The sequence below is a fragment of the Salvelinus namaycush genome, chromosome 37, assembly GCF_016432855.1.
Source record: "Salvelinus namaycush isolate Seneca chromosome 37, SaNama_1.0, whole genome shotgun sequence".
NCBI classification, from domain to species: domain Eukaryota; kingdom Metazoa; phylum Chordata; class Actinopteri; order Salmoniformes; family Salmonidae; genus Salvelinus; species Salvelinus namaycush.
The window spans coordinates 2,388,985-2,407,471 of NC_052343.1; the positions used below are offsets into that span (position 1 = coordinate 2,388,985).

Below are 18,487 nucleotides of genomic sequence, written 5' to 3' on the forward strand. Positions count from 1 at the left end.
ACCTTTATTTCAACAGGGAAGTCATATTGAGACTAAAGTCACTTTTACAAATGAGCCCTGCACCATACAAAAACAAGCACATACAGTACACCGGGCAAACATAAATATAGACAATATACACATGGTGGCAGGTAGCCTAGTGGTTAGAGTGTTGGGCCAGTAACCGAAAGGTTGCTGGATCGAATCCCCGAGCTGACAATGTAAAATCCTGTCGTTCTGCCCCTGAACAAGGCAGCTAAAGACGGCTGCTAGAATCTTGACTAGAACCAAAAAATGTGATCATATTACTCCAGTGCTAGCCTCTCTACACTGGCTTCCTGTTAAGGCAAGGGCTGATTTCAAGGTTTTACTGCTATCCTACAAAGCATTACATGGGCTTGCTCCTACCTATCTTTCCGATTTGGTCCTGCCGTACATACCTACACGTACACTACGGTCACAAGACGCAGGCCTCCTTATTGTCCCTAGAATGTCTAAGCAAACAGCTGGAGGCAGGGCTTTCTTCTATAGAGCTCCATTTTTATGGAACGGTCTGCCTTCCCATGTGAGAGACGCAGACTCGGTCTCAACCTTTAAGTCTTTATTGAAGACTCATCTCTTCAGTAGGTCCTATGATTGAGTCTGGCCCAGGAGTGTGAAGGTGAACGGAAAGGCACTGGAGCAACGAACCGTCCTTGCTGTCTCTGCCTGGCCGGTTCCCCTCTCTCCACTGGGATTCTCTGCCTCTAACCCTATTACAGGGGCTGAGTCACTGGCTTACTGTTGCTCTTCCATGCCGTCCCTAGGAGGGGTGCATCACTTGAGTGGGTTGAGTCACTGACGTGATCTTCCTGTCCGAGTTGGCGCCCCCCTTGGGTTGTGCCGTGGCGGAGATCTTTGTGGGCTATAGTCGGCCTTGTCTCAGGATGGTAAGTTGGTGGTTGAAGATATCCCTCTAGTGGTGTGGGGGCTGTGCTTTGGCAAAGTGGGTGGGGTTATATCCTGCCTGTTTGGCCCTGTCCGGGGGTATCGTCGGATGAGGCCACAGTGTCTCCCGACCCCTCCTGTCTCAGCCCCCAGTATTTATGCTGCAGTAGTTTATGTGTCGGGTGGCTAAAGTCAGTCTGTTATATCTGGAGTATTTCTTCTGTCTTATCCGGTGTCCTGTGTGAATTTAAGTATGCTCTCTCTAATTATCTCTCTCTTTCTCTCTTTTTCTCTTTCTTTTTCTCTCTCTCTTTCTTTCTTTCTCTCTCTCGGAGGACCTGAGCCCTAGGACCATGCCTCAGGACTACCTAGCCTGATGACTCCTTGGTGTCCCCAGTCCACCTGGCTGTGCTGCTGCTCCAGTTTCAACTGTTCTGCCTGCGGCTATGGAACCCTGACCTGTTCACCGGACGTGCTACCTGTCCCAGACCTGCTGATTCAGAGTGGTTGAGTTAAATGAGGAAGACACATTTCAGTTGAAGGCAGGCATCCCCCTTTCCCTTTCCATGAAATACACATTAAGATACAAAACACAGTCAATTAAAACAAACACATGATTCACCCCTTGGTGACAGTCCCAAGATATTAACACAGACATATTTCTTAATTGAATGGAGTGCTATAGGCAGCAGGTATTTAGTGGTTGGGGCAGTAACCAAATGGTTGCTGGTTCGAATACTTATGGTAAAAAGTCTGTCGATGTGTCCTTGAGCAAGGCACTTAACTGTTTTATTGTATGTGACAATAAAACATATTTTGTTTTTATTTATAGTGTCCATATACATATTTGGAGTTACAATTATTGTATTTGAAGGATGTGCATTGCTTACGATAGCGCATGCATCATAGTCTATATCAGTGGTTCCCAAACTTTGTATGGTCCCGTACCCCTTCAAACATTCAACCTCCAGCTGCTTACCCCCTCTAGCACCAGGGTCAGTGCACTCTCAAATGTTGTTTTTTGCCATCGCTGTAAGCCTGGCACACACACTATACGATACATTTATTAAACATAAGAATGAGTGTGAGTTTTTGTCACCTACCGGCTCGTGGGAAGTGACAAAGAGCTCTTATAGGACCAGGGTACAAATAATAATATAATAAAAAGTCAATCATTTTGCTCTTTTTTTTACTATCTTACATATAAAACCTTATTTGTTCATTAAAAATGGTGAATAACTCACCACAGGTTAATGAGAAGGGTGTGCTTGAAAGGAAGCAAACAACTCTGCAATGTTGGGTTATATTGGAGAGAGTTTCAGTCTTAAATCATTTTCCACACACAGTCTGTGCCTGTATTTAGTTTTCATGCTCGTGAGGGCAGGGAATCCACTCTCACATAGGTGCGTGGTTGCAAAGGGCATCAGTGTCTTAACAGCGCGATTTTCCAAGGCAAGACACGCTGTGCGCAGCCCAATCCAGAAATCTGGCAGTGGCTTCTGATTAAATTCAATCTTCTCAGAACCGACAGTTGCAATTTCGATGAGGCTCTCTTGTTCAGATATCGGTAAGTGGACTGGAGGCAGGGCATGAAAGGGATAACGAATCCAGTTGTTTGTGTCATCAGTTTCGGTAAAGTACCTGCGTAATAGCGCACCCAACTCACTCGCTATATCACATTTTCCATTGTCCGTAAGCTTGAGTTCATTTGCACACAAAAATCATACAATGATGGAAAGACCTGTGTGTTGTCCTTGTTAATGCAGAGACAGAGAAGAGCTCCAACTTATTCATCATAGCCTCAATTATGTCCCGCACATTGAATATAGTTGCGGAGATTCCCTGTCATCTTAGATTCAGATCATTCAGGCGAGAAAAAACATCACCCATATAGGCCAGTCGTGTGAGAAACTCGTCATCATGCAAGCGGTCAGACAAGTGAAAATTATGGTCAGTAAAGAAAACTTTAAGCTCGTCTCTTCAAAAAAATGTGTCAATACTTTGCCCCTTGATAACCAGCGTACTTCTGTATGTTGTAATAGCGTAACATGGTTGCTGCCCATATCATTGTATAGTGCAGAAAATAAACAGGTTGAAAATCAAATCAAATCAAATTGTATTTGTCACATGCGCCGAATACAACAGACCTTACAGTGAAATGCTTACTTACAAGACCTTAACCAAGAATGCAGTTTAAGAAAATCCCTAAAAAAGTAAGAGATAAGAATAACAAATCATTAAAGATCAGTAGTAAATAACAATAGTGGGGCTATATACAGGGGGTACCGGTACAGAGTCAATATGCGGGGGGCACCGGTGTCGAGGTAATTAAGGTAATTATGTAAATGTAGGTAGAGTTATTAAAGTGGCTATGCATTGGTAATAACAGAGAGTAGCAGCAATGTAAAAAGGGGGGGGGGGGGGGCAATGCAAATAGTCTGGGTAGCCATTTGATTAGCTGTTCAGGAGTCTTATGGCTTGGAGGTAAAAGCTGTTTAGAAGCCTCTTGGACCTAGACTTGGTGCTCTGGTACCGCTTGCCGTGCGGTAGCAGAGAAAACAGTCTATGACTAGGGTGGCTGGAGTCTTTGACAATTTTATGGGCCTTCCTCTGACACCGCCTGGTATAGAGGTCCTGGATGGCAGGAAGCTTGGCCCCGATGATGTACTGGGCCGTACGCACTACCATTTGTAGTGCCTTGCGGTCCGAGGCCGAGCAGTTGCCATACCAGCAGTGAATCAACCAGTCAGGATGCTCTCGATGGTGCAGCTGTAAAACCTTTTGAGGATCTGAGGACCCATGCCAAATCTTTTCAGTCTCCTGAGGGAGAATAGGTTTTGTCGTGCCCTCTTCACGACTGTCTTGGATTACTTGGACCATGTTCGTTTGTTGGTGATGTGGACGCCAAGGAACTTGAAGCTCTCAACCTGCTCCACTACAGTCCAGTCAATGAGAACAGAGGCGTGCTCGGTCCTCCTTTTCCTGTAGTCCACAATCATCTCCTTAGTCTTCATCACGTTAAGGGAGAGGTTGTTGTCCTTGCACCACACGGTCAGGTCTCTGGCCTCCTCCCAATAGGCTGTCTCATCGTTGTCGGTGATCAGGCCTATTACTGTTTTGCCATCAGCAAGCTTAATGATGGTGTTGGAGTCAAGCCTGGCCGTGCAGTCATGAGTGAACCAGGGAGTACAGGATGGAACTGAGCACGCACCCCTGAGGGGCACCCCTGTTGAGGATCAGCGTGGCGGATGTGTTGTTACCTACCTTTACCACCTGGGGGCGGCCCGTCAGGAAGTCCAGGATCCAGTTGCAGAGGGAGGTGTTCAATCCCAGGGTCCTTAGCTTAGTGATGAGCTTTGAGGGCACTATGATGTTGAACACTGAGCTGTAGTCAATAAACAGCATTCTCACATAGGTGTTCCTTTTGTCCAGGTGGGAAAGGGCAGGGTGGAGTGCAATAGAGTGCATCATCTGTGGATCTGTTGGGGCGGTATGCAAATTCGAGTGGGTCTAGGGTTTCTGGGATAATGGTGTTGATGTGAGCCATGACCAGCCTTTCAAAGCATTTCATGGCTACAGACGTGAGTGCTAAGGGCCGGTAGTCATTTATGTAGGTTACCTTAGTGTTCTTGGGCACAGGGACTATGGTGGTCTGCTTGAAAAATGTTGGTATTACAGACTCAGACAGGGAGAGGTTGAAAATGTCAGTGAAGACATTTGCCAGTTGGTCAGCGCATGCTCGGGGTACACATCTCAGTGTGAATGTTGCCTGTAATCCATGGCTTCTGGTTGGAGTATGTATGTACAGTCACTGTGGGGACGACTTCCTCGATGCACTTATTGACAAAGCCAGTGACTAATGTGGTGTACTCCTCAATGCCATCGGAAGAATCCCGGAACATATTCCAGTCTGTGCTTGCAAAACAGTTTTGTAGCTTAGCATCTGCTTCATCTGATCACTTTTTAAAAGACCGAGTCACTGGTGCTTCCTGCTTTAATTTTTGCTTGTAAGCAGGAATCAGGAGGATAGAGTTATGGTCAGATTTGCCAAATTGAGGGCGAGGGAGAGCTTTGTACGCATCTCTGTGTGTGAAGTAAAGGTGGTGTTGCATTTTTTCCCCTCTGGTTGCACATTTAACATGCTGATAGAAATTAGGTAAAATGGATTTAAGTTTCCCTGCATTAAAGTCCCCGGCCAATAGGAGCACCGCCTGTGGATGAGCATTTTCCTGTTTGCTTATGACAGAATACAGCTCATTGTGTGTGATTTTAGTGCCAGCATCTGTCTGTGGTGGTATGTAGACAGCTACGAAAAACACTGATGAAAACTATCTAGGTAGATAGTGCTCTACCTCCGGCGAGCAAAACCCTGAGACTTCCTTAGATATCGTGCAGCAGCTATTGTTTACAAATATGCATAGGCCCCCGCCTGGTGTATTACCAGAGGCTGCTGTTCTGTCCTGCCGATAGAGTGTGTAACCTGCCAGCTGTATGTTCTTAATGTCGTCGTTCAGCCACGACTCGGTGAAATATAATATATTACAGTTTTTTATGACCCGTTGGTAGGATATACGTGCTTTCAGTTCGTCCCATTTATTTTCCAGCGATTGAACGTTAGCTAGCAGAACGGAAGGCAAGGGCAGATTAGCCACTTGTCGCCTCATCCTCACAAGGCATCCTGATCTCTTTCCACGAAACCTACATTTCCCTTTCCAGCGAATCACAGGGATCTGTGCCTGGTCGGGTGTCCGTAGTATATCCCTCCCGTCCGACTCATTGAAGAAAAACTGCTCGTCCAATTTGAGGTGAAAAATCTGAGTTGAAATGTCCAGCAGCTCTTTTTGGTCATAAGAGACGGTAGCAGCAACATTATGTACAAAACAAGTTATGAACAATGCAAAAAAAAAAAAAAAAATAGCATGGGTGGTTAAGAACCGATAAGACAGCAGCCCTACCCTCCGGCGCCATCTTCACGTTGCTTTAACAAAGTTAACCATTTTCACTGTAGTGTTTAAAACGTCTTTATAGCTGTCAGGCATTCCCTTTGCAGCAACAGCCTCTCAGTTGATACTGCAGTGTACCCAAGTGGCATCGGGGGCAACTGCTTGCACACGCGTTACCACTCCACTATGTCTCCCTGTCATGGCTTTTGTGCCAACAGTACAGATACCAACACCTCTTGACCACCAAAGTCCAGTTGATGTCACAAAGCTGTCCAGTACTTTAAAAATAGCCTCTCCTGTTGTCCTGGTTTGCAGAAGAGGATATCTTCCTTAATTGAACCCCCATAAAAGCAAACGGACATTTGTCAGGAGCTGTGCCAGGCCTGCCACGTCTGTTGACTCATCCAGCTGTAACGCATAAAATTCACTGGCTACCATGTCACTGATGAGTGTCGTGAAACAGTGTTGTTTGCTGAAGGCATTGTCTGTATAGTTTTCTTGGCCTTTTCCCACAGCATTGTCCCAGCCATATCCACGGCAGCAAGAAGAATTAAGTCCTCCACAATAGCATGGGGCTTGCCTGTCCTAGCCACTCAGTAGCTCGCCACATAAGACACTTCTAGCCCCTTCTAATTAATGGTATCTGTTGCTTTTTACATGTCTTACTACTCGAAAGTCGTCTTAATTCTCACTCAAAAAACTCATGTGGCTCATTTTTCTAATTGGCATGTTTTGTTTCTAAATGTCTGCGCAAGAGTTTAATCGAGTTGTGAGATAATACTTTTGCACATATAACACACTGTGGCTGAGGAAAGGCACTACTCCCAATATAAGTGAACACCAAATCAATGTAGTTCTCATCATATTTACACCTCTTCGATGGTCCAACGTCCCGATCTGTTGTTTGATGCTTTCCCGGGTTAGGGGGCAGTAGCTCTTCGGCTGCATCAGATTCACAAATGTCAGTGTCCATGCTAGCTGGGCAAACAATAAATGTAGAATTACTGATGCTAGCATTGGATGTGCTCATGGAAGCAGAACAACTTGTGTCGTCGACAGGTGCAGGTGTAGTACTGCTGGTATGTGTCTCTATGGACGCAGACCTTACTTTTTTAACCATTTATCCGTTTTTTTTAGCAAATGGAATGAGCAGCAGCTACATTTGGCTACATACGGACTGTTAATGGAATTCCCGCGAGAGAGTAACGGTTAATGTGATTGGATGTTACTTATTTGACTGGGCTACCTGTATTTGACATTGTGTTGTTACTTCGCTGAACACTAGATGGTTTCATTTTATTTTTGGCAGTGAAACGAGGCTACTCAGGCGAGAAAAAAAACTCATCAAAATGTATAGCCCGTTGGAAAATATAAATGGACTGTTTTAAAATGTGAAGATATTTACAACAACAAAATTATTATAATTCTATGTGAATCACATTTTTATTTGGCGTACCCCCGACCACATTGCACATACCCCAGTTTGGGAATACCTGGTCTATATGATAATATCAATCAAGCACTTCAATGTGTTGATTTAATTATGCCACAGCTGACAAGTGTGTGGGATGTGTAGATTGATGACAGATTATGTAAATGTTCATTTACAACATTTACTACTTTTGCTAACACAAAGTAACATAACTAAATCAGTTTTATTCAGTTCACCCTTTGTTCATAGACCTACAGTACAGGATATTGTGAGATCCTAGCCTCGCCCCCAATGACTGATGGCGAGCGTACTTACCTTTGACGATGAGCTCAGCAAAGTTGGAGACCCCAGAGCCCCTGGCGGACTGGGTGACACATCGGTACAGGTCCTGGTCGTTGCGCTGTACACTGTCCACCTGGAATGATGCCACAAAGCGCCGGTGACTCAGGTGCTTGACCAAGGCTGTAGATATCACGTCCCCACTGTGCCTCTGGAGAGACGGGACAGAAAAAACAGAATGGGTCAGATATAAACAAGCACACTCACAAACACATTCTTGCACACAGACACACAGCTGCAAATGTAACAGTATTACTGCCATTTCCCGGCTTGCCCCAACCTGGGCTTGAATCACATCAACAACTGCTTCCCATGAAGCATCGTTACATATCGCTCCACAAAAGCCACAGCCTTTGCAGAGCAAAGCAACTACTTCAAGGTCTCAGAGCGAGTGATGTCACCAATTGAAACACTACTAGCACGCACCGCTAACTGACTAGCCATTTCACACCGGTTACACTCACCCTTTGACAACCTTCTCCACAGCAACCCCAGCAGCTGTGCAAAGCCCAACTGAGTGATCCAATGTAAGAGTATTGCTTCCGTCCCTCAACCTGGGCTTTTACCAGGGACCCTCTGAACACATTAACAACTGCCTCCCACGAACCATCGTTTCCTATTGCTCCACAAAAGCCGCGGCCTTTGCAGTGCAAGGGTAGTGCTGTAGCAGTCATAACATTTTGTCAGCCAGTTATTTTCATGTAAATAACTGCATCTCAAGGCCTCTACGCATACAAGCAGCATACAAGCCACTGATGTACGCCTTTGGAACGTCTACATTTTAAAAAGCCTAATAAATCCATTAAATATACACTATCACAATAAATCCATTAATTTTAGGCAGCTCTAAAGAAACCTTATGATATGAAGAAAATATATTTTTGCACCATGCCATAGGCAATAGGCTAGTTCATTTAGGAGACAAAATAGTCCTGTTTCATTATTTTATATGATATGATTTTCTAGTAAGAAGGATATAATTCCCATTCCGGAGCGAGTGCGCATATGAAGTGGCTATATTGAGCGTAAAAGTGATCATTTGAACCAGGTTCTATACGCTAGACTTATTTGGCAACTTTAGTTGCGAATGATACAAACTGCATGATGCGACTATAGGCTATTGTGATCTGTTCCTTGCCTCAGGCTGCTCATACGTGTGCACGCTGTTCTCTCATCAAGTGATCATATTTTCACCCATCAGACTATTCTCAATTTAATCTTGTCTTTGCTAACACATCCTGCTAATCCGTCTGGCCCAGCGGCCTTGTGAATGTTGACCTGTTTAAAGGTCTTACTCACATTGGCTGTGGAGAGTGTGAACACACAAACATTTGTTTCAATTTAAAATGGCTCATTATCAAAGAGGCAGGAACAGGGCCAGGAGTAAAAATACATGTCATCCGTATGCACTCAAATAGAGAATGGAGGCGCGTTGCCACAGTTCTTTTTGCAATCATGCCTGGGTAAGTTACTACTCCGGTAGTATAGTAGAGCACTTGCACTCAAATAGAGATACCTTTCTGCCGTGCGTAATATGCAGTTGGCTATTAGGCTATGTATTGTATAATGGCACAATCATTATTTTAATTCAGGCTTTTTTTGGGGGGGGGGGGATTGGGCTCAAAACATTGATCGTTCCATGACATATACTGACCAGGTGAATCCAGGTGAAATATATGATCCCTTATAGATGTCACCTGTTAAATCCAATTCAAATCAGTATAGATGAAGGGGAGGAGACAGGTTAAAGAAAGATTTTTAAGCCTTGAGACAATTGAGACATGGATTGTGTATGTGTGCTATTCAGAGGGTGAATGAACGTGCAAGACAAAAGATTTAAGTGCCTTTGGGTATGGTAGTAGGTGCCAGGCGCACCGGTTTGTGTCAAGAACGGCAATACTGCTGGGCTTTCAAGCTCAATAGTTTCCTGTGCGTATCAAGAATAGTCCACCACCCAAAGGACATCCAGCCAACTTGACACAACTGTGGGAAACATTGGCATCAACATGATTGGCGTCAACATTCCTGTGGAATGCTGCACAATAAGTTCTAACATTCGTATGGGTGTTTTGAATTAATCATCACCTTAAAAGCACTGTCCATTTCGTAGTGTTAGGCTTTGAAACAACATCCACAATATTTGTGCATGCTCCATCTTCTTAAACCAGCTAAATGGAGTGCCATATTTTAGGCAGTCTGCATAGTAAGATTATTGTTCCCTTGGTGGACCCATGACACTCAGCTAACAACATAATAACTAAATATGTTTCAATTATTGCTATCCAGGCCATTTGAGTTGAGTGATTGAAAAGGATGATTGTCCAGCAGCATAAAATTAAAATTTGAATGGCAGGGGACATCCCTCTGATTTAAACATGTACAATTACAATCAGGTATCCTTTAATACAAACAAATGAAATCTTGTCAAGATAATAATGATTATGAGAGCAATGTTGGTTATGAGGGCCATTAGTTAATTCAGCGCAGGTGCCGGTAGTCAGTCCTCTTGTGTGTCCATACTATAGCAATATAGGGTGTTATCACCACCCAGCACTCACACAGTTCTGCAAAACACTATGGAGCCAATACATTTAAATCCACATGAGTAGCTAAAAGTGCATGCCTGGTGGGCTTAATGTTTCACCATGTAGTCACTCTAATGTGTAGTCTTGCAGATGAATAGCAGGGGGTAAGCTTTCATGTTTTGGTACAGAGCAAAGGGAAACGAAACAGAGACAATTACTCTGACACCAGTGCTCTTCAAAGCCAGAATATACCACGGAGAAGGAGTGGGCATGACAAAGGTAGAGAGAGAGCGCAGGAGAGAAAATAACAAAAACAAAAGAGAGTACTGGTGCTGGGAAAGAAAGCTGCAGTAGAGATGTTGTTGAATGAAAGGAGGTACCTCACTGAACCCTGCCAAGGCATTTCTCACATTGTTCTATTCCATTATAACCACAAGTGTCCTTCAAGCCTATAGTCTCAACCACCGGCCACCTTGAGCCTAACATTAGTCTAACGTTTAGGCCAAGGCCTTTTTCAGTGTGGGAAATAGCAGGCTTGCCTATCAACACATTCTTCTCTCCCTTTCTTTTTCATTGAAAAACAACTGGTGAGTAAACAGAATCAGTCTCAGAGAAGACGTAGGCCCGGGGTCCTCCGGGAAGCAAGTGGGATGAGCTAGGCCCCTTCTCTGTTTGCTTGGGATGACTGGATGTGTGTAAGTCGTTGTGCTGTCCAAAGCCACAGTGGACTTGTCTGTATGTTTGTAAGCTCTCGAAAGCCACAGACCACACAAGCCCCAACTGTCACAAGTAAACACCAAAAACACCCAAACTCTGATTAGGGTCAAGCAGTGTCAACCAGTCTGGTCTGGTGGTCATACCAAAAACAAACCAAACCCTCAATCATAGACTTCAGTGTCTACTGCCCTTGGCTTACTTCTTTTATCTATTTAGTTTTTTCTCCCTCCACAAAAGGATATTAGGGAAATCAGGTTAATCAAATAAGCCTGAGACGGATTATGTAAACTATCAGGCTGGAGCGAATTACTGAGAAAACGACCAAATTATCTGTTTAGTCTGGCAGGAGTTGGCATGGTGAGACTGGGTCGCAGCTGGTACACGCAGCAGATGCAACAATCAAATGAAAACAACAAGACAACAGGGAGGGGAAGCAACCTCATCTAGAATGGCAGCCGTGACACCCAGTCATGTATCTCCTCATGCTGTTTGGGGAAGGCAGGCATCGAAGAGCCTTGAGGACTTTTGTTATTGGTGCGAATGTTCGTGCCGTTATGACAGCTCCCTACTGGAGGCGTCTGTCCTTGTCCTTGTGATGTGACAAAATGGTTTGTTTGATATCATTCTCACTCGGATGTTAGAGGGTTTTGTAACGTTGAAGGAGGGACAGGGACGCCTCCGCTACTTTGAGGTCTCGAAGTTGAAGACGGTGTTGTGCATTGCGCCTCGAGGCTTGCATGGTGTAATTAACACATACTGTGGTGGTGGTAAGCGTCGTGGATGTCTGGCAGTTGCTGTGAGAGACACAGCCTGGAAAACAAAAGACTATCACAATGCTCTTTGAAGCCTTCCATCAGGCCTTCATACGTAATGTTTTTAAAACCAATGAATGTTATTCAATCAGACATACACTGCAGTGGCCTTCCTGACCTTCAGAGGGATGGAATTTGCATGAATAAAGCATACACGTGGGAAAGAAGGGTATTAAAAACAGCGCCCTCTATTTGGATAAAGGAAGAAGGCTGTGAAGAAAGCAGAGCACTGTGATTTCATGAGCAAACTGGATTTTCAAAGGTGCTGGGCTGGAGAGTCTTCAAGGCTGGAGCGTAGCATTAAAACTCTCCCCAATGCTCTGCTGAATTTGAATACTAACACAAGCATGTTTATAATTCAAAGACACTGACCCATCGTTTCAAGTTTCCCTCTTTAATGGCGTGACTACAAATACACTTAAAGTAGAACTCAAAAGTGCTGGTATTCTCAAAGAGACCTGCATTCAAATAGTATTTGGTTTCTTTGAAATACTTCAGCTGTGCTTGATTGAGCTTGCCTGGCTCAAAGGAACCAATTGAATAGCTGAAAATGAACCCAAAAGTGCAAACCCACCTGGCACTCCAGACAGACTCAATCAAACTCTCAAAAGTATTTGAAAGAAAATAAATACTACAGGTGTGTCCCTAAATCCCCACTGACCTCCAGTAGGAACTTCTCAGCTTCCGATGCCCGGCCCGATGCCACACACTGGAAGGTGGCATTCTGCCCAGCGTTGACCTCCTCATCTCCCAGCCGGGAGAAGTGGGGCGCCTTATCTGTTGGAACAGAGCGAGAGAGCAGAGATCAAATGACTGCTGTGCCGTGACAGACAGCCAATCACAATGTCAGCCAGCCAGACCAACAAAATAAATGCTTTTATTTAAAATACATGTTACGAAGTTATGTGTGGCAAAACGCCCATGTCCTCCAATTTCAGGGTTATGCAGCTATACTAGGGCTCCCGAGTGGCGCAGCGGTCTAAGGCACTGCATCTCAGTGCAAGAGGCGTCACTACAGACCCTGGTTCTATCCCGGACTGTATCACAACTGACCGTGATTAGGAGTCCCATAGGGTGGCGCAAAATTGCCCCAGCGTCGTCCGGGTTAGGGGAGCGTTTGGCCGGGGTTGGCTGTCATTGTAAAATAAGAATTTGTTCTTAACTGACTTGCATAGTTAAATGAAATACTACATTTCGTGATTTCTAAAGAGCTGCATTAAATGATCATCAATCGGACTTTGTTCCAGCTTCATTGCCAGTGTGTGAAAGTATGAAATGTCACCATCGGCAGCTTTTCACATTATACGACAACGTAATTCAAACGTTCATGTTTAATTAGATAAGAACCAGAGACTAATTGTCACCCATGGAGGACCTCACAGCTGGAGAAGGACTCACTGACATACTGACATATCGCTTGTTCTCTCCCTTTATTGTCCTACAATCAACCCACAAAGAGAAGTCATCCGATACACAACTTAGAAATGAATTGCTGGCGGCTACTATTCTCGACAACCTTTCACCGTGGCGATAGGTCATAACACAGGCATCAACGCAAGTTAGGTGAACATCCTTTAACCAGATCCCCAGACAATTCCCGAAATCAGGCTCAAGAACATTGTTGCTGATGGAAGAGCAGTACTCTTCTAATAAGAACCCAGCTTGATGCATCGAGCTCCGCAGTGAGAGTGTGGGTTCCTCAGCAGCAATCCCATCCGGCTCCACTGTGATTAACACTGGAGCTCTCCTGCTCCTCCACAGCTCTATGAGGCAGACTTCCCGCAGAGCCTAACCACTGGGTTAGAGCCTCCAGCACAGGCTATCATCACCACAAAACGGAGGACAACCCAACCTAGACAGGATACGTTACTTTCGTGGTGGAGTGGTAGTGAAATCAAAAAGAGGGAGGCGAATGTTTCAATTCCTGCTCTTCCATGTTCAGTGTTTCATTACACTGTTGCTTTCTGGGAGAGAGAGAGAATTTGTTGATCTACTTTGTGTCAATAGGCAGGGGGGAGAGGCGGGGATGCCTCTTGTGTTTGTAGTCCACAGGTGGTCATGTTTCCCATGGACGAGTCCCCCGTCTAAGGTCAATTCATAATTCATCGTAGCTATGAGCCAGCATAAACAAACACAAAAAACGAATGTGATAAAAAAAAAACAGGTCCTTCTGTTCACTACAAAACTTGGTAGTATAAATGTGTCAGATAACATCCCGGGGACTCTTTACCATGATAAATATTTAATTTGACTGCAACACTGGTTTCAGAGTCAAAGACTAGGACTTTGGAGACAACAAGAGAAATGTCATGCGTGCTTAGCAGTTCCAACTAGAATTTGCAAGAAGGAAGGAGCTTGGTGGCCTTTCTTCTTTTTTTTCTCTTCGCATTTGTCTCCTTTCCTTGTGACAAATGGTGCAGGCTGGCCGTGTGCCACCATAGACAGTACCATGCGCAGGTCCTGATGACAGTCAAAATTATTTAATGGTAGCACTGGGGGGGGGGGGGGGGGTGTAGAAGATACCATCTGCTCTCCATGGGAAACGCGGGGAACCACTGGGTGGCTAGGCAGGGACACAGTCAGCATCTCTGATTGAAATCCCTGCCGGTCTCCATGGCATGTGGTGTCTATACTGAACAAAAATATAAACGCAACATGTAAAGTGTTGGTAACATTTTTCATGAGCTAAAATAAAAATTCCCAAAAATGTTCCATATCCACAAATAGCTTTTTCTCAAAAATGTTTGTTTGTTTACATCCCTGTTAGTGAGCATTTCTCCCTTGCCAAGATAATCCATTCACCTGATAGGTGTGACATATCAAGAAGCTGATTAAACAGCATGATCATTACACAGGTGAACCTTGTGCTGGGGACAATAAAATGCACTCTAAAATGTGCAGTTTTGTCACACAACACAATGCCACAAGTTTTGAGGGAGCGTGCAAAAGGCATGCTGACTGCAGGAATGTCCAACAGAGATGGTGCTAGAGAATTGAATGTGTATTTCTCTACCATAAGCCGCCTCCAGCGTCGTTTTAGAGAATTACAATCAACCGGCCTCACAACCGCAGACCAAGTGTAACCGCGCCAGCCCAGGACCTTCACATCTGGCTTCTTCACCTGCAGGATCGTCTGAGGAGTGGGAGGGAGGGGTGCTGCGGAGGATTTCTGTCAGTAATAAAGCCCTTTTGTGGGGAAAAACTCATTCAGATTGGCTGGACCTGGCTCCCAAGTGGGTGGGCATATAACCTCCCAGGCCCACCCATGGCTGATCAGGGCCTAATGAACTTATTCAATTGACTGATTTCCGTCTATGAACTGTAACTCTGTTGCATGTTGCGTTTAAAATTGTGTTCAGTATACAAAAACCCATGCTAAAAAATGATCCTCCAATTAACACTGTACCGAAACCCTCATGACAAGGAAAAAAAAGCCCAGAGTATATCCTCACCTCACGCACAAGTCACTTATATCTACAATTGAAGTCGGAAGTTTACATACACTTAGGTTGGACTCATTAAAACTTGTTTTTCAACCACTCCACACATTTCTTGTTAACAAACTATGGTTTTGGCAAGTCGGATAGGACATCTACTTTGTGCATGACAAGTAATTTTCCAACAATTGTTTACAGACAGATTATTTCACTTATAATTCACTGTATCACAATTCCAGTGGGTCAGAAGTTTACATACGCTAAGTTGACTGTGCTTTTAAACACATAAAATTCCTGAAAATGATGTCATGGCTTTAGAAGCTTCTGATAGGCTAATCGACATCATTTGAGTCAATTGGAAGTGTACCTGTGGATGTATTTCAAGGCCTACCTAAACTCAGTGCCTCTTTGCTTGGCATCATGGGAAAATCAAAGAAATCAGCCAAGACCTCAGAAAAACAATTGCAGACCTCCACAAGTCTGGTTCATCCTTGGGAGCAATTTCCAAACGCCTGAAGGTACCATGTTCATCTGTACAAAAAATAGTACGCAAGTATAAACACCATGGGACCTCGCAGCCGTCATACCGCTCAGGAAGGAGACGCATTCTGTCCCCTAGAGATGAACGTACTTTGGTGCAAAAAGTGCAAATCAATCCCAGAACAACAGCAAAGGACCTTGTCAAGATGCTGGAGGGAACAGATACAAAGTATCTATATCCACAGTAAAACAAGTTCTATATTTTTTTTATTTTATTTTTTATTTTACCGTTATTTTACCAGGTAAGTTGACTGAGAACACGTTCTCATTTGCAGCAACGACCTGGGGAATAGTTACAGGGGAGAGGAGGGGGATGAATGAGCCAATTGTAAACTGGCTCATATCAACATAACCTGAAAGGCTGCTCAGCAAGGAAGAAGCCACTGCTCCAAAACCGCCATAAAAAAGCCAGACTACGGTTTGCAACTGCACATGGGGACAAAGATCGTACTTTGTGGAGAAATGTCTTCTGGTCTGATGAAACAAAAATAGAACTGTTTGGCCATAATGACCATCGTTATGTTTGGAGGAAAAAGCGGGAGGCTTGCAAGCTGAAGAACACCATTCTAACCGTGAAGCACGGGGGTGGCAGCATCATCTTGTGGGGGTTATTTTCTGCAGGAGGGCTTGGTGCACTTCACAAAATAAATGGCATCATGAGGAAGTAAAATGATGTGGCTATATTGAAGCAACATCTCAAGACATCAGTCAGGAAGTTAAAGCTTGGTCGCAAATGGGTCTTCCAAATGGACAATGACCCCAAGCACACTTCCAAAGTTGTGGCAAAATGGCTTAATTATTGGAGTGGCCATCACAAAGCCCTGACCTCAATCCTATAGAAAACTTGAAAACTGAAAAAGCGTGTATGAGCATGGAGGCCTACAAACCTGACTCAGTTACACCAGCTCTGTCAGGAGGAATGGGCTAAAATTCACCCAACTTATTGTGGGAAGCTTGTGGAAGGCTACCCGAACCGTTTGACCCAAGTTCAACAATTTAAAGGCAATGCTACCAAATACTAATTGAGTGTATGTAAACTTCTAACCCACTGGGAATGTGATGAAAGAAATAAAAGCTGAAATAAATCATTCTCTCTACTATTATTCTGACATTTCACATTCTTAAAATAAAGTGGTGATCCTAACTGACATAAGACAGGGAATTTTTACTCTGATTAAATGTCAGGAATTGTGGAAAACTGAGTTTAAATGTATTTGGCTAAGGTGTATGTAAACTTCCACCTTCAACTGTAACTGGACTAAAGGTGTTAACCGAATTCCAAATTAGTGAGCTGGCAGATCACTTTTGATCAGCAGTATGTCGGAGGGCAAACATGTCACAGGGAGGGAGAAGCTTTGTCCAGGGTTTAAGCTCACGTAGTGTTAGCCACTGTCGTTACCGCTTTTCCCATGACTTTTCTACTCCTATAGGATTGATAGCACACTAAGCCTGTGTTATCCCAGGTACACAGTGTACACACAGACAGCCTTAACCACTGTATAACAGCAGTGGGAAACCACCTAGTGACAAAACCACCACAGGTCTCCTCCTAGAGGAACAGCTTTCGCAAAAGACACATTTTGCCATTTCATTCTAGAAAATGTACCTAAAAAATGGCAACTCCAAGGCAACTAATGGATAATATCTTATTTAACATTTATTTTGAGAGGTAGATATGCTGAGAGCAAGGTCTCTTTCACAGATGAGCGCTACATTTAAAAAAAAAAATACAAACACAACAATACAATAATCACTTTATATAATACAGTATAAAATACAGAGGAGAGAAGAGGTAAAGGGCTGTTTATAACTATGTTCTGCATACTTAGAGGGTTCATTTACTTGGTGGGATAAATCAGAAAGAGGTTTCTATTTTCCCATCTCTAACCTTGAGTCATTTGGGTACATTATGAGTGGTCTTGAGACTAAATCACAGGGGAATGGCTGGAGCTGAAGAGTGTTTGGGGAAAATGTCATTCACATCAAACCTGGACCCCTATTGCAATCAACCAATGAAAAGGTCAAGCTTCCATTAGCATTCTCCTCCTCTTTATCATATGTAACTAACTCTCTACATTTCACTCTCTTTCCGGTATATAGATGTCTCTACATTTTCTATTTTATACTGCTCCTTAATCCCCAACCACCTCCCTCCTCTTTTACATCGGTGATGGTACTCACAACAGGGATAGGTCAGGAGCATGATGTCATCCATGGCGATGTAGCCTCGCCGCTCCCTGGAAACAGTTGCTTCGATCAGGACCTGGGAAGTAGAATAAAAACAAAAAAGTGAGATAGCTTGGAGTGATAAATCTTGAAACAAGATAAAATCTTTGATTGCTGTTATCCTTTATACAATTGAGGCATTTGCATCAAATCAAACTGTCCTCCTCCTGAGGCAGAGATCTTACTTATTATCACAAAGCTCTACACAATTCATTGCACAGTTACTGACCGATAAGATAGGGTAGGGAAAAAGAGAGGACCTAAATCTTTAAGAATGGATACAAATTTGACCCTAACAATTACAGAGGTATTTGTATAAACAGTAACCTGGTTCTGTAGTACTATACACTGAGTATTCAAAACATTAGGAACGCCTTCCTAAAATTGAAGTTGCACCCCCACCCCTCCCCCTCTCCTTCAGAACAGCCTCAATTAGTCAGGGCATGGACTCTACAAGGTGTCGAAAGCGTTCCACAGGGATGCCGTCCCATGTTGACTCCAATGCTTCCCACAGTTGTGTCAAGTTGGCTGGATGTCCTTTGAGTGGTGGACCATTCTTGATACACACGGGAAACTGTTGAGTGTGAAAAACCCAGCAGCGCTGCAGTTC

At 44.0% G+C, this 18,487-nt stretch overlaps 1 protein-coding gene across 1 annotated transcript in view; it reads right to left on the reverse strand.

Annotated features, from left to right (window-relative positions):
• The window catches only part of ptprub (protein tyrosine phosphatase receptor type Ub), a 259,721-nt gene that overhangs the window by 137,660 nt on the left and 103,574 nt on the right, over positions 1-18,487 (reverse strand). The window contains exons 4-6 of the mRNA XM_038977378.1: positions 17,833-17,914; positions 12,336-12,451; positions 7,597-7,771 (exon numbers count right to left, since the gene is read on the reverse strand). Coding sequence (XP_038833306.1) covers positions 7,597-7,771; positions 12,336-12,451; positions 17,833-17,914 — 373 coding nt within the window. The remainder of the gene's footprint in view (positions 1-7,596; positions 7,772-12,335; positions 12,452-17,832; positions 17,915-18,487) is intronic.